We start from the raw sequence: 16517 nt of genomic DNA on the forward strand, positions 1-16517 counted from the left end.
AAAGGAAAACTTTCCGTCAAGATCGATTCGATCGCGCCAGCAGGCGGCACTACAAAAAAGCTCCAACCCGAAGCTCCCTAGCGGCTATAGAACTTGGCGCATAGGGTGGGTTGGGGTGGGGGAACCGGCCAACGAGAGAAGCGTTTACATGGGCGAGAGGGATCGCCATCCCCGAGGGCGCCTCTCAGGGCTCCCAGCTTAGGGCTTGGGTAAACAAAGAAAATTGAAACTAAATTGATTCCTCTACCATAGATTGGGTAGATTCATTAAAAGTGTATTACGAAGGCAACGACCTCTTTCCTCTTTCCCTGCCAGCGGCTATTTAATTAAGGCCGAAAATACACAATTCAATTAAGTGGCTAGGCGGCCAGGTGAAGGCCCAGACTCCACCTCCTCTGGATTTTTCCAGGGAAGAAGAAAAGGCTGGCATGTGTCAACTTTTGTTTTTGAATCTGTCGGCCGATTAACAACCTCATTAATGTCATGCACCCGAAGCAGGCAGGAGCCGGGGTGGGGAAATGCCACCAACTTATGGTTATAAATGCTCGCCGAAAATAGAACCCCCTTATAGTACTGATCGAAATCGTTCCACTTGTGTCATATAAACATGTCCGAATGATTCAGATCGAGCGGCGAAGGCTTACTAATGCAATCATCTACGGCAGCAAGGTAGGGAAAATATTTGGACAGCTTGGAAAAGCGAACTGGCAGTGTGCTATGCGGAAGATTTGGTCGCCGAGACTGGCACTAAAGTGCACTCGCAAAGTGGGTGAAGTGAGTTCCATCTAATTTTAGATGGACGTTTTGCTAAATATACGCCAGAGGAGCCAGCCAGAAGAATGGAGAGTATGATGCAATGTGGGTCACACTTCTGGGGAGCGGAAAATCACCTGAGAGAAGTACTCGGAGTAACCTTGGAAAGCCGGTTTCATTGCCCTCGATGCTGCCCTCCATCTAATAAAATCTCATTCGAGTAATTCTTATTTGGCAGCTGGGCAACGAGAAGTTAATGAACCGCAAAATGTTGCTCATTATGAGAAATACTCGACGTGTTGCGTATTTAAATTTTAATTGCGAGTTTAATGACTTTAATCTGATTTTTTTTTACAGATACAGGCTTCAAAGCGAACAGATATAGCCAGCGATTCCTAAGGGATTTGTCTTCTCAAGTTATTCATAGACCATAGACCGTTTTAAGTATCTGCAACATCCGTTTGCAAAGTTGAAATACCTGCGAGGTATCTGTGTCAGAGCAGAAATCCCCCAAGCTTATCACATACATTATGCAAAAAAGCCACAGAGCCGGCCAGAAATTAAGAAATTTCTTGGCCAAAGCTGAAGTTTTGAGGCTGAAAGGCTGTCAGAAACAAGTGGTTGCCAACAGAGAGAGAAAAGAAGGTGGAACTTCTACGCTTGGCATTCCATTCTCTTAAGTTTGGAGTCTTTATTGTTCTCCGTGTAATACCACATCTAATTCATTCGAAATGGCCCAAACAAACGAATGTCTCTGTCTTTTTGTGGCCGCCTCTCGAGCATGCATAATCTATACTAATTTCTGGTGTCAGGATCCCCGCCTGGAGGTCAATGACAGGGTGAAAGAGTTGGAGTCGGTCAGCTGGAAAAGTGGAAAATGCAGGGAAAGCCCGGTTCTAGTCCAGCCCAGGTTATTATTGTTTATGCAGAGCACGTGTTGCATTTGCGGCGATCCCTAAACGGGGGAGTGCAACTTGTGGCAGCTTACCCCAGACAGGGCTAATGACGAGTGCGTGATGTTGTTGATGTTGCAACACAATCCCATTGTGCATCACAGCAGTGGCATGCGCCTTGCGTGAGTGAATATCTGAAGGGAGTATCAACCAGGAAGTGCGCTCGGCCAACATACCACTTTCTGGCTAATAAATTATGCATATTTTTTGTTCATTTTTCACTTAAGAAGCCCCCGAAAAAAAATGTATAGACTTGTGGCAGGGTTATGCAACTATGGTTCTTTCTGTATAGATTTTAGTTCAACAAAAAATATATATATACTTTACTCCATTCAACGCCAAACTCTAGCCGAGCATGAAAGCGAAAAGCAATTTTTGAAAGCGGTCAGGCCCAAACATTATATTTTTTTTGTAATTTGGCTGCCATTTACCCGCTTGCTGTAATTTCATATGAAAATAAAAATTCTGCGTGGCCCCATGAAAGAAAAATATTTTGCATATTTAAAAGGAAAAAACACACATGCCGCCACAACAACAAACAGAAACTCTTCGCTTTCATTTTCAACAAACTCTCGGAACGGGGGGCCAACAACCTCTCCACTGGTGGCTGGGGCATTTAAGATCTTGGCCAGTGGTGGGCATGGCCTGTCCCATGGTTTCTTACCTATTGGTTTACACTCTAAGCAGCCACCGCCGCCGCTGGGTTTTGTTATACAAAACTACTTTCACTGGAAGTCATTAATTTTCACCCAAAACCTCAAACATCAGACATCAGAGGGCGAGGGAACACTTTTGATTCAAAAAACAACATACAAACATGCATGTAAATCGATTTTTAATTGCTCCGATATGTGCGTTGGTCTGGTTGGTGTTTCATAAGCCCTCTGGGAAACCTAACAAGCAGGTGGCAAAGATCTATTTAAATTTATGAAAATTATTTGTCAGATTATGAGGCTTGGTTAATTTGTAGCGTTTAGTTAGGGCTTTGGATAAAGCAACACAAAAATTTGCATAATTACGCGAAACTGTTGAAGGCTTTTGCGTAAGCTGGTGTTTCGTGGGATTTGGGGGTTTCTATTTTGGATGAATGAAATCCCAATCGGGCCACGAGGCAACAGGTTCAATAACGATGGCTCAATCGAGTGGCTGAAAAAGGTTGTGTTTGGAGTAAACCAGTTAAGGGCTTTGAGAACGGTGGACTTCTAATCAGATCATTATGATAATTGGCGTTCGAATTTGCATTTAAATTTGTTATAATCTTAAGATTTTAACCTTTTGAAAGTTTAAGATGGAAACTGTACTTGGAAAGACCCACAAAAGACAAACATTTCTTCATAGAAATCAAGAACAAAGTCGTGAAAACTGTTTCCCAATGTTTATTTAGTTTTTCATGGACTGACTCAAAAGTCGTATAACTTTTACGATCCCTGGTTTGCTCTGTCTTGGAAAACTCCATCACAGAGGGATGCTACATGTGTTTACTTCATCACAGAGTCGGATCATTGTTGCAGCTTACAAAGAGGAACATTTTACGGAAACAAGACAAATTAATGAACTTTTTGCATGCTTCAATGTTATTTTCTGGCTCCAATCAGACCCCAGACCCGAGACATAAACACGTCGAACGATACTTTCATATAAGACGAGACCTTGACCCAGCCAATTGTACGACGGGGCTTTCAGGGTTTCAGATGGGGCGTATACCTACTAACATAGACTACAAATTGCCCAAAGCAGATCTTCAAAATGTACGTATCTATGTATAACTATACGTACTATACGTACACACAAGAAACGTGCATCTTTTTGAGCTGGCCAGCTATTTCCGTAATACCTCTAGTTGAACACACTCGAAATGGCTTTTGCCATGGCCTCAAAAAAATCAAAATTCACATAATCATCTTGTTTAAAATGCTCACAAAAATTGAACAGCCGCCAAATGGGATTTTGGAGGAGTGCTTTGCCTTTCAGATAATTTTTTTGCCAACAAATTTCAATTGTATTGATTTGGGAAGCCTTTTTAAAAATATCTTTAAATTATAATACATATTTCTTTGTGAATATTTTTTTACTTTTCTATAGACTTTTACTACAGACTATTTTTTTGGCCGCATTCTAGAGACACAAAATGTCAAATCACAAAAGTATATTTAGTAATGCCGGCTAAAATCTTTGTATATACGACCAGGTGTATATACGATGACTTTTGTGATTCACTTTTGAATCAGAGATGTGGTAGAAATGAGATTTTTTATTTAGGTTTTCTGGCATCTGGCATCTAATCGCAAATATTTCGCATTATTTATGAGGCTCGAGGGCAAGGCCGTGTTGGGCATATTCTCTTAGATACCTCTTGGCAGACATTAACTAGACATCGTACAGAAAGCACAACAACACACAATCGATGGGAAACCACCAATTTACATAAAAGAGGCGGAGAACCATAAGCATTAAAATTAATTTCATATACCGAGAGAGCGGTTTCCAACATCCTTTGGGTGGCCGGAAGCGGGCATTTTACATTTCCGTTTGACAACAATAGCCAATGGAAGAGTTGGCCACAAAATTACAGAGTAGTGTAGTGTAGTGTGCCATTCAATCTTCACAGTCAATGGCTGCCAAACAAACTGTGAACAGTGATCGGTGAACGACAAATTGGATGATGTGCGGGACAGGCTCTGACAGGTGGTCTAGATTTTATAGCCCAAGGTTCGAGTGCAAGCCTTCATTGCGGATTAGTTGCAATTATTGTGGCCTCTTGACATTCTTCTTTATGAGAGGTATGAGCGGCACTCGCCACTTACGCATAGTAGCATCGATTTTTTTTTGGGGCCCGTGTTTAAGCCCATTTAAGCCCCCTCTCTTCTGCCATCGATTTGTGTTTTGTTTGACAATAAAAACCGGCCGACGTCATCATTTAAAAGTCAGGTACCGCTAAACTTGTGTTCTGTCAAGCTCCATCATCGAACTTGCCCCAAAAGGGCTTCATCCAAAGGCAGACCCCGATAAAGAGCAATAAACTAAGGGCTAAGCCGGGCAAAAAATCGAACTAATTAAAAGAAAATATCTGATTTTGTTTGTTTTCATTCTCTCTCATTACTGTTTCTTCCTCTTTCACACTTAATTGTTATTGAACTTAATTGGATTTGTTAATTACTTGAAGCTGGTACGAGGGAGAAGTTGAGATATTTCATTACTATTACACTTACTATCCAAGGCAATTGAAAAAAATAAAAATAAAATAACAAGAAACAAAAACCAACTTTGTGGGGACCGGTAGTGATATACCGCTTCGGTTTTATTCTATATGGCAGCTATGGCTATCCTGATCCGATTCTCAAGTGGGGTACCGCAAACGATTTCTGGATCGATTCTCCACCATTCTACATCAATATCCTGACACAAAATATTTTTTACATTTTTTGTCCATTTTTCCTGATGGGACCCTTGAAAATGGGGTTTTTCCCTATAGGGTCCACTGTGATGGGTATATCTTCGCCAATCCTGATCCGATTCTCAAGTGGGGTACCGCAAACGATTTCTGGATCGATTTTCCACCATTCTACATCAATATCCTGACACAAAATATTTTTTAGATATTTTGTCCATTTTTCCTGATGGGACCCCTTGAAAATGGGGTTTCCCACTATAGGGCCCACAGTGATGGCTATATCTTCCCCAATCTTGCTCCGATTCTCAACCGGAGTACCTTAAACGATTTCTAGATCGATTCTCTACCATTCTGCATCAAAAATCTGAGACCAAATATTTTTTAGATTTTTTGTCCATTTTTCCTGATGGGACCCCTATAGGACCCCTATATTTCCCCTATAGGGCCCACTGTGATGGCTATATCTTTCCCAATTCTCATCCGAATCTCAATCGGAGTGCCTTAAACGATTTCTAGATTGATTCTCCACCATTCTGCATAAAAATCCTGACACAAAATATTTTTTAGATTTTTTGTCCATTTTTTCTGATGGGACCCCTTGAAAATGGGGTTTTTTCCTATAAGGCCCACTGCGATGGCTATATCTTCCCTAATTTTTATCCGATTCTCAAGCGGAGCACCTTAAACGATTTCTCGATCGATTCTCCACCATTCTGCATCAAAATCTTGAGACAAAATATTTTTTAGATTTTTTGTCCATTTTTCTTGGGGACACCTTGAAAATGGGGTTTTCTCCTGTCCTCTGCAGGGATATAATAAAATAGAAAAATTGCTACATAAAATGGCCCACCAACAAGGTTTTTGTTGTTTTTCTAGAACTAGTTTTAATTTGAAATCATAGACCATCTCAAGTTTCTGGTACTTTTCCATCCTCTTTTTATGAGAGTTTTTACACACAACTCCAAGATTTGTTTGTCGATAGGAAGCATCACGTAATAAATTTCATTATCACCACAAACTTGACTGAAGAGACTCGGTTTCAAAGGTAAAGAGATTACATTATGTGGCAGGGCCTCTCAGGCGGACATAGATTTTAGAAGCTATCTTCGAGAATAGTGTTATTGACAATACACAATATTTTGCATATGATTCGTGATCACTTTCCGCTTATCTAACCCGTAGAGGGAGTACACATCTAACATCAATTCGAAATGCCATTCAATGTGAGGGACAGACCCCCCCTTATACAATTACACAATACTCTGTCAGTGAAAACATGGCCATAAAAAGCCCATTTCATCATTGTCAGCTACGGAGAATCGAGCCTACCCCGTCCACCCCTGACATGTGTCATGGAAGTCACATCAACATCAGCATACAACAGCATACACTTTATAAGAGATTTCTTTTTCAGCCAAAACACGTGCGGTAATTATAAGCAAAGCCAATAATTTGGTACAGGGAGTATGTGTATTGTGGCTTGAATCGAATGTAATTATGGCCATTAGCTGGTCAGTTTTTTAACGCATTTCTTTGCCGGCAGTTGAAGGTCATCGGGGAGCTGGTTCATGACTCTCTAGCATTTGCATCGATTAAATTAAATATAGATACAACTCGTGTAGTGTTTGCCTCGACTCGTGACCTCAGTCACTTTTATTTTATTGGAAAAGCGGCAAATAAAAGTAAAACAAGTTTTCCCCGCGGAGTCTATCGAGTTAGATTAGAACGGCAGGCAGTGAGCGTGAGTTCCGCTATTAATTGAAACTGGGGGGGCTATCAAGCCCCGAATAGTATATAGAAACTGTTTTGGGAATCAACGCCCTCAAACACCTTAACAAATGGGATTCTCGTTATGCTTGGCTGGATTGTATTAGGAACCATATAAACCTCTTATAAGTCTCATAATCGTAATGTATTCAAATCGAAGAGGGATCCAAACTGATGGCCCATGAAAAGAGTCTGTCAAAGATAAATCATCTTGGGGATCAGGCCAAAGAACATCTGAAAACAGGTAGGAAGAGAGAACAATCCTCCATAATGGGGATTTGGATTCCAAGTCACTTTTTATTTCAATGCCCTATTCTTTCGAGGCCATTCCAAGGAATTACAGAGTTACAGCATCACCGAATCCTGTTCAGGTAGGCCAGGGGTGTGTCATTGTTTGTTTGTAGAACCCCGAAACTACGCTTCTGAAAAAAAAAGGTTCAAAGGCTGGGCACGAAAAGGGTTCTCTCGACATTAATTGCGTGCCCAGCCAGGACACCTGGATAATTAAATTGATACACATTTCATGTCGAAGGGGAATGCGGAATTATTTCGAAGGCGTGTATCGTTTGGAATTCCGCAGTGAAAACTTATCCAGAGTCCAAAGGCCTCGCCCAGACATAAACAAAATTCCATGGAGCTTAGGCTTAAGGTTTCAATATTCGAATTCGAGTGAGTAGAGATCATGTGGCTGTACCCGGTCCGGCCCAACCCAATTCGATTTGAAGACGATCCGCACAAAACCACAGACGACAGAAATTTGAGGATCATGCAACCGCTCGAGTGGGGTATATAGAGCAAATAATCAATGCCAGTATCAAGTCGCCTCTTCCGAAGTCCCCATCTCAGTTTTCAGAGACCAGAGTGGTTGACCCAGAGTAACGGAATCGAAGGTTTTAGCGATAGAATTGATAGAACTGAGCCTCACTACTTAGAACATGTTTTTCCATCTTGGAAAGAAAGAGTCACTGCAGCGACTGGCCGACTGGTTGATGTATGGGGCTTTCGCATGGAGGCCGCCTTATCGAGGCTGCCCCCAGAGATCATTTGTCAATGTGTCAACTGCAGCCTTTGTTTGTGTGTTATTTAGCTCTGGTGTGGCATCTTCGTTTTGCCCTTTTTTCGGGCAAACGGGCATCATTGTTGACCCGCCTCGCATATTTGGAATCTGAGCAATGAAAATTGAGTAATATGCTCGGCTTTTGGGTCTGAGTCTGAGTCTGAGGCATGGAGTATATGCGGTATGCGGCATGCTGCTTCTCTGAGATGGTTAGTCCAGATTAGCGGCGAGTGATGCGGCATTTTATAATGCCAGAGATGAGAATAAGAATGATGTGGCATGTCGAGGGGATTGGCTTTCGGAAGATTCAAGATTCATGGCCGCCTTGACAAGGCCGGTGGCTCAAAGGGGATAGATCAAGATTATAGCTGATGGCAAGTCAAGGCAAAGGTAGTCAGGTATTCTAAGATGTTCCAGCAAGAAAGCTTTTAAAGAAAATACACATTGTGGACTTGAAATATGGCTCTCTATAAGCCGCTATAAAAATTGGGCAATGCTCGTTACTTTAATGAAATTAAACCATTTTTGGTACAGGTCTTGAACGTATTTGGCGCACTTGACACCTCAAGTGTCATCACCTGCCGCCCGCGCCAGACCTTTCACATGAAATTGATTACACAATTTAACCATGACCGCTCTACAAACTGCATTTCCCACGAGGGGCCAAATAATAGTCCAGTGAGGTGCGACACCCACGTTAGCCAACTAATTGCTGAAAAAACAAGTTGGCGTTTCGGCAAAAAGAAATTTCATTGTGAGTGCGATTTATGGTCGAGTGTTTTGACAACAGGCCGCAAAGACTTTCAAAACCAGCCATTGAGATTCGATTTTTGCAAATCATTTACCAAATAGGAATTGGGTTAATTGAGCCCCCGGTTCGAACCGAAAGGGTCCCACAGCCATGAATTCTTGTGTGTAGGCCTGGCCGGCCGGGTCTCCTCCTCCTCCAAAGAAGCGTAGTTTGAGAACTCTGATCTGCGAAGTCGTACAACTGCGATTCCCGGCCGCCTGCGGTTTTCGAGATCTGAACGCTTGAGCTGCCTTGCATCCGTAGGCCCGTAGCACTGAAAAGTGTAATAAAGATACGCTCAGCCAGTTAACTGGGCAAGTGGATCAATATTCCGATTACGATTCCGATTCCGAGATGGAAAATCTAATCGAGAGAGCTGCGAGTGTTGTATGTCAATATTAAAGATGATTGATCGACTTGAGGCGAGAAAGATTCTTCTTGAAGAACAACAGCCAATCAGGGAATTTCTTTTCATACTAACTAACTTTAAGCCACAAAAGATCTTCCAAGATTTTCACTTCATTAAGCCGGCTTTTGTAGAACCACCGTTAAATGGGGTTTCTTTCTGGAATTCTTTGGATTTCGGCACTTTGGTAATTCAGTTGATTAAATGCATTGATCGGCCAGAGCCGAAAACTAGTTTATAGAACACAGCACAGCTTCCTGCCACCGCTAGAGTCTTATTCGTTGAAGGTAAGCCACATTTTCAACCCAAAAGACAAAAGCCAAACACAATGAGCTGAGGAGACACCTGCTGTCCAAGCCACCACACACAATGGACCCGAGATCCAAGATCCAAGAACTAAGAGCCAAGAGCTTGGCCTGCCTGGCCCGTAGATATGCACTTTATAATTGCACGAACCGCTGCACAAGGCTGACCCACTTCGAGCACACCGCTACGACCACTCTTTTGGCACCCGCAGACCAGCAGCCATAATTGAGCTCGTTCTGGGGCTACTGTGGTCCCCAGTCCCCCACAAAAGCCTAGATAGAGAGCCATACACCATACACCGGAGTAAATTAGTTTCAAAACAAAACAAATGGAAGCCCGCATGGGTCGGTCGGGTGATAATTTATGCCACGGAGACAAGTCTTTGAACTTTTCTGAATGCATTTTGGATAACCTGAACCCCAGTTAGCTTTTCTCCTCATACATTTTTTGGCTTCAAAACAACTGAATAAAATTCAAGTCACCAGCAGCTGCCAAGAGGCTCTGATTTTCAGGAACTGCCATTATGGACACGTTGCGGAAAAAGTTTGCGGAACTGTTCCCCCAACAGCAGCAGCAGTCCAAGCTGAAGCCGGAAGAGGGCTCCAGGACCGATGCCGAGGGCATTAGGCTGCCTACCGAACCACAAATCGACCCTTCACTGTACCCAAAGTGGTCGAGTCCGTCGCCCCAAGAAAAGGACCCACTATATCCGAGGGAGGCACCTTCGAACCGGCACCGACGGGACCGGCAGCTCAAGGAGGAGCAGCAGAAGAAGGCCCCCTTGGACATAGACTACCAGATGGAGTTTATCAATTTCGTGGACAGAAACGCTCCCAAGGGGTTCTCCAAGAGATTCATGGAGGTGCTGCCCTACCTGGAGTTGAGCTTCCTCTCCTGGCCGACCTTTTGGCTCTGGCGCGGCTACAACTGGCAGTTCAAGAGGAACTCCGAGAAACTGGGTGTCTACATCCATAGGGTATGATAGATAGTCTTTAAATGATAGCCTGGCTGATAGCTCTCCCCTCGACAGACCTATCAGCAGGCCAAGGCGATGCAGTTTTGCATTTTGGCCACTGGTCTCCTTGCGGTCTCCATGAACCGGTCAGCTGCCCAGGTCCCCCTACAGATAAATAAAATGGATCACGACATAGCCAATCCCACTCCCGAATCGGTTCCTCTTGCCCAGGGTAAGCCTTGACAAACTCTTCCACTCTGACACTTGTCAGCTCCACACCTGATTCTAAATTCCGGCTCCCTGCCTTTTGAACCCAGCTAACGATGGGCCTCCAGGATTTTGTGGGCAGTGTGAAGGAGAAGGCCCAGAAGTTCAGCAAGTCCAGGCCAGAGACCAGTCCGACTCCACCACCGCCCGTGCCTAATCTGGGCGAGGAAATGCGCCTGATGGTCGAATCCGAGCCCTTCGAAAGTGGTTTCACAGCGTCAGCTCCCTTCCTCTGCGCCAGTCTGGGAGCCTGGCCGGGATACTGGCTCTTTCGGGCATTGGACTATCACTCCTATCGGGCGCACATTCCGCTGCCCATCTACATCAAACAGGCAAGATTCAGCATGGGGTTCTTACTGTAGATAAAGTACTTAGTTTTTGCATTTCTAGACCTACTACCAGGCCAAAGTAGTGCAACTGTTCATCATTATGGCGGGAACTTTCACGGTGCTCCGGAAGAACCGGCGACTGCGATGGATGCCCACAATGGAAGTTGGAAAGACTTAGGGGGAGAACATCTTCCCAGCTATGGTTCTGGCAAAGTATGGCCTCGAAGCTGACTCTTCTGGTGCCTCTACCCCGAAATATCCAATAACAGCCATGCCGCCAACTGCTGTATCATCATTTTCCGAGCTAGGAAATTGCGAAACATGAGGCCCATGCTGAAACTTGACCAATAACTGGGAATAACAATAACTTTAATTTGGACAAAATTTCAACGATAAATATTTTAACAAGAGACTACGCTTTATCATCTTTCGGTTTGGAATTTTTCAAGGCATTCTCAATAGCGAGTGCCAGACCTTTATGTTCCTCAGACTGCAAATCCTCACTGGGAGTCTCTTCCTTGATCTCGCTCCTAATCATTATGATAACTTTGGCCAGGTCCTTGGCATTCACTCCTGCTTTTATCAATTCTACGCAGATCTTCAGGGTCTCGCGGCTTAGACCAGTATTCAACAAATCGGCTAGGGCGTGCAGCACGGTCAGCTTAAAATCCGACTGATTCTGTGTTTTAGTCCCGGGCATAAGGAAGATTTCATCCTTGACTACTTCAGTTTGTGAGAGTTTTTCTGGGGTAACTGAGGTATCCGAGATATCATCCTCGACTTCTTCAGTTGTCGAGAGTGTTTCTGAACTGCTTGAGGTATCCGAGGTATCATCCTCAACTTCTTCAGTTGCCAAGAGAGTTTCAGAGGTATTTGAGGTATCTGAGATATCATCCTCGACTTCTTCAGTTGGAAATAGTGTTTCTGAGGTATTTGAGTTATCTGAGGTATCTGAGATATCATCCTCGACTTCTTCGACAACAGTTGGTAAGACTGTTTTTGGGGTATTTGAGGTTTCAGACATTTTTCTTTTCTTTTTATAGCGTATTCCCAAAGGTTTCCAGATACAACATACAAAGGCTTGAATACTAAAACTATAAATGTGATTGAAATCTCCAAGGCCCCCCTTTTGAGGCTCTAATCTCGCAACACCGTTTCAAGTTCAGAGTTCAGTAATGAGCCACCTGCTCCAGTAAACCCTCACTCACTCCCCTAGCCACCACAGCCAGCAAGTGGAAAGATAAATTATCCACAAATTAAACAAATTATATACGCCAGCAAGAGGCACGCACGTCCAAAAGTGGCTAAAGAAAAAATCTCAGCTGGCAGACAATTAAAAAACGCTTAAATGAAGATCTCTTTCAGGCCCCGCTGGGTGTCTGTTTGCCTCCAAGAGATACACAGATGCATTTGTAATTCAAACTTTGGGCAAATGAATGTGATAAGTAAGAGCAAACACTCAATTACGACGGGGGTTTGTGTAGCGGTTGGTCTCACCTGTATGAGATACATTCTACTGGCGTTTATCTTGTTGTTTCTTCGGGTTTCTGCTGCTCAGCTGCTCCTCTTCTCGACCATCGAATGCTAATTATGCAGCGGCATCGGTCGAGATTCTGATGATGTTGTTATGGATTTGCTCTACTTCTCGAATGCAGTTCACTTCTTTTTTTTATTGGTCGAATTCGTTTCGAGTCTAGTGCAATTGAGTTCAATTAAAAACCAAAACCAAAAACCAAACGTTCTCGACTTTCTCGACACTTGATGAAAATAAATTGAAAACCAAACGTTTTCTACTTTTTTTTATATTTTGCTGCAGAAATGTTGAACTTCACTCGTTGCGAAGCACTTTCCAGCATTGGCTCCAGTTGGAAATAAAAAAAAACCAAGAGGGTTTTGGGTTTCGGCCGTGTCTTATTGTAGAGCTTATATAGCCGGGCTATATAAAGGCAATTAGTCAGCAGCGCGTTTTAAATAACGAAAACGAAACGAAAACTTTAAACTTCAACCGAGGGGAAGTGCAGTATTTTTTTTTGCATTAATTGTGGTAGGTTTTCCGATCGAAGGGGGTTGCTGTTCTCAAGAGAGTCCCATGTGGGGTGGCAGCTGGTGGTTCGTTAACACACTTTCCTCGCCATGGTAATAGCCGTTTAGTGGCAACCGAAAATGCCTTCACTAGGTATTCTCGCACAAAATCGATCAAACAAATATCTCAATCTATTGGAACTTGGGCTATAAGATACAAGCTACAAGCTACAAGTACACTGTGAAGTTCACGCAGGCGCTCTGGTTTCAGAGCTGCTACAGGTTCGAGGACTTTTATTTACACAATTATATACAGTTCGTGGGGTTAATTAGTTGTGGTTTAGTGCATTTTAGTTGTATTATTGTTTATTTTTTAATACAAATCTTGAATTATCGTTTGCATGACCGTCGGGTCTGTGAGTTGAGCGCGAACTGAAATACAATCCGATGGCTTGGCACGGCCGAGCTGTTTGTGGATTGTATCTGACGAATACCACAAAGTGATGGCACAAAAAAACAGCTGGAAATGGCTAAAGGTTGAGGTTTTTAAATTCTAAAAAAAAGTAGTGAAGCTTTGAAGAGATGTTAGATGAGAGTATAAGACTTATAAAGGTCTTATTAAAGAATAATATACCTTTCTTTAGAGATCTATCTGTATTTTAATAGCTAAACATAGCTAGAATGCTTGTCATGGATTGTATCTGACGGATTCCATGCAACCTCATTATGAGGATGTTCGCTTCAAACATGTTCCACCGCACTCGCCATGGACAGGTTGGGCGTTCCACTGCCGCTATGCCCCAAGAATCTTGGGGGCTGCACTTGAAACGTGAATAGCTTGGACATTTTTTCGCTGTCACAACTTGGGAATTCGAACTATTCGGGTTGGGAGAGGGCGCCCACAAAGAATTTAGTTAATTTGTTGATTATTCTAGGCTGATGGGGGCAGAAATTGGTCTTAATGAAAGCTAAATGGTTTAAATAGGTGAGCTATTGAGGCGCGGTCGTAGTATAACTGATGTGGACTCTTACTGAGAAAGAGACTCTTACACTTTCATCTCCTGGCCCCCACTCTTGCCCCCAAAAAGGCCCAACAATGTGTATCCCCCCGTTCCTAGCTGTGGATCGCATTGGCAGCAACAGGTTCGCCGGCAAGCTTTAAAAAATAAAAGCTAAAAAATTGCAGTGAGCAAAAAAAACGATACCATAATAATTAATCTGATCGGCCGAGAGACCCACCGAACGAACCCGCCGCCGCCTCAAGGCGAGAAGTGCGTAACTAAAATAAAGAAAAACAGGAAAGCCACAAGAGTTGCGAAAAGTTTCATAACTCGCGATCAAGCAGCCTAGAAATGGGCTTGCAAATCGGAATTTGCCTTTCTTGTGGCAGCTTGTGGCACAAATGTGTGGCACCGTGATAAATGCACCATCGAAAAAGCCGAAAAATGCAAAATCGAAAAAAACCTGCCATCAGGCAAACGAAAGTGAAACAAGAGGGAAAAAGTCGGTGGCGGAGCAAAAAAGTTGCAATTTCCATTTTAAATTCGCAACAACTTTCGGCTAGAGGCAGGCCAGCTCCAGCTCCAACTCCATCTTACTCCTCCAACAATAAAGGGTAAGGCGAGGAAGAGGCAGTCGCGATCTTGAGACCCAGAGCCAGAGCCAACTCGATAGTTGTTTTGTCTGTGGATCGTCTGGGCCTTGATTGGAGCTGCCCTGGAGGAGCAGGAGGAGGAGGAGAAGGAGGCGGTCCTGGGCGGATTGAAGCTCTTTTGTTGGGCATGTCATCAACATAAATTTCGCCTCGCATTCATCATAATTTCCATGCATTTAATGTGTATCATAAATTGTCTGCTTTACTCTAGGACCCGGCTGGACACTCTAGAGATGGGGACGAGTTGCGAAGCCATAAAGGATGCGATATGAAATCTTCAATTAGTTCTGTATTGGCGGACAGCCAAGAAGCAAAATACAAGCCATTATACTTTTTCGCAGAGTCTGGCCTCGGAGGTGTAGGTCTGGGAGTTCATTGAACGCTCCTTTGCGAGATAAACATTTCCACTTTCACTTCAAGCAGGGAAATGCAGGTTGAATGGTCACGCAGTGGCTGGATGCAGAGGTGAGATGGAAGCCAGCGACTAATTGACAACCCTACCATAAAGCGTCTGATTACCCAGCCGATTTGCAAATGAGCCAGGCCAACATCTTCTACCACTCATTGTCGTCAGACAGGCATCCGCCAGATACAAAGATACTCAACAGTGTAGTACTCCGCGATCAATAACAACACAAAAGACCTGCACACAGACTGGGCTGGCTGGTCAGGTTAAAGATCGTTAGGAGCGACAAGGGGTCAGGTAGTGGCAGAAGATTCAGAGTCGGGGATTGGGAGATGCAGGTCCGATAATCAAGGAGGCTCGTCGAGTATCTCACGGCTGCTCAAGTGTCTGTATATACTTTTTCGCCGCCTGACCAAATGGGCCAATAATTTGGATGGTCGCGCCATGTTGCAAATGACTGGTAACCATAATCATTGGGAATTGATTGGGAAATCCATTACAGGTCTCGATATTGGCATGCACATGCTAATGGCTCCATTTTTCTGAGGCACTTCCTTGCCTCCTGAGGGGCCTCAGGATTATGCAACCACCTCTGCAAGAAAAAGTCCTAAACAAACAAATCAATTTTGTTTTTATTGACTTACGCAATGACTTCCTTTTTTATTGTTCCTTTAAAAAAAAAAGGAAGAAATACCCTCATGGCGATATGATATGCGTGGAAATGATTAAGCAACTTCCGCTGGCATGCATTTTTCCAAATGTATCTCGAACTGAGAGTGAGAGTGCCTGCGAGATAGCAAATATCTGCAATTTCAGCCATAAATCAAGTTTCTCCATTGAGGTTTAACGATTGCTTTATGGCGACAGACTTTGTGGTTGCAACCAAACGCAGTTAGTGCTCAGGAATGTGGCCAACGACAGTGTCTTGTAATAGAGTTTGCTTAATTTTCGAGTGTACTAGCTAGCTAGAGATCAAGATACTTCCTGGAGTCTCTAGAGTCCCTAGAGTTCCCACGAAGATGCCCTAATCAGCTGGCACCACGCCTACGAGTTCCACCCTCTATTTCAGACACCTGCTGCTGACCTGTGACGCAATCACTCCACCGATTGATGGATGGGACACTGTCAGGTATCCGCATCCGAGAGATTCCACATACAGACACATTGGTGTGAAATTATTTTGTTGAGGCTGTTAGTTCAGAGACAGCTCTTTCAGTATAGCGCCAACTCCAACTCCAAGCCAAGTTCAATGGACGTCGGCGGACAAAAAGGGTCTCCTTTTATGTTTCTTATTTTTATGGACAGTTAAACAATTATATTTGGTATTTACGGCCGGTCGGACGACTTGGCTAGGGGGAAATATGAGATGTGAAAGATGATGCAATGCGGCAATCGACCGGTCAGTTGGGTGGAGGGACCCGATTGCTCCAAGGAGCAACCCAGCAACAATCTTCCACCGCC

General features: G+C 43.6%; 2 protein-coding genes across 8 annotated transcripts in view; one reads left to right on the plus strand and one right to left on the minus strand.

The window, feature by feature from the left end:
• Positions 1-16517, minus strand: part of Svil (Supervillin) — a 95358-nt gene that overhangs the window by 74745 nt on the left and 4096 nt on the right. For 6 of the 7 annotated variants that reach the window (XM_070280217.1, XM_070280215.1, XM_070280213.1 and 3 more), the window contains exon 1: positions 12472-13417. The exons of the other annotated variant lie outside the window; for it this stretch is intronic. In XM_070280217.1, coding sequence (XP_070136318.1) covers positions 12472-12486 — 15 coding nt within the window. In that variant the 5' untranslated portion in view covers positions 12487-13417. Of the gene's footprint in view, positions 1-12471; positions 13418-16517 lie in introns of those variants that run through there. 7 annotated transcript variants of the gene reach the window in all.
• On the plus strand, positions 9800-10937 carry LOC122320941 (uncharacterized). Its single transcript, XM_017253085.3, has 3 exons — positions 9800-10399; positions 10454-10610; positions 10696-10937. The coding sequence occupies exons 1-3, from the start codon at positions 9947-9949 to the stop codon at positions 10800-10802; spliced, it is 717 nt and encodes a 238-aa protein (XP_017108574.3). The 5' UTR covers positions 9800-9946; the 3' UTR covers positions 10803-10937.

Source organism: Drosophila bipectinata, chromosome 3L (genome assembly GCF_030179905.1).
Source record: "Drosophila bipectinata strain 14024-0381.07 chromosome 3L, DbipHiC1v2, whole genome shotgun sequence".
NCBI classification, from domain to species: domain Eukaryota; kingdom Metazoa; phylum Arthropoda; class Insecta; order Diptera; family Drosophilidae; genus Drosophila; species Drosophila bipectinata.

Bases quoted from the DNA above. Each gene is read 5' to 3' on its own strand.
- LOC122320941 (XM_017253085.3), top strand. From the start codon at position 9,947: ATGGACACGTTGCGGAAAAAGTTTGCGGAACTGTTCCCCCAACAGCAG. The intron at 10,400-10,453 runs GTATGATAGATA...TCCCCTCGACAG, and splicing joins TGGGTGTCTACATCCATAGG to ACCTATCAGCAGGCCAAGGC. The intron at 10,611-10,695 runs GTAAGCCTTGAC...TTTTGAACCCAG, and splicing joins ATCGGTTCCTCTTGCCCAGG to CTAACGATGGGCCTCCAGGA.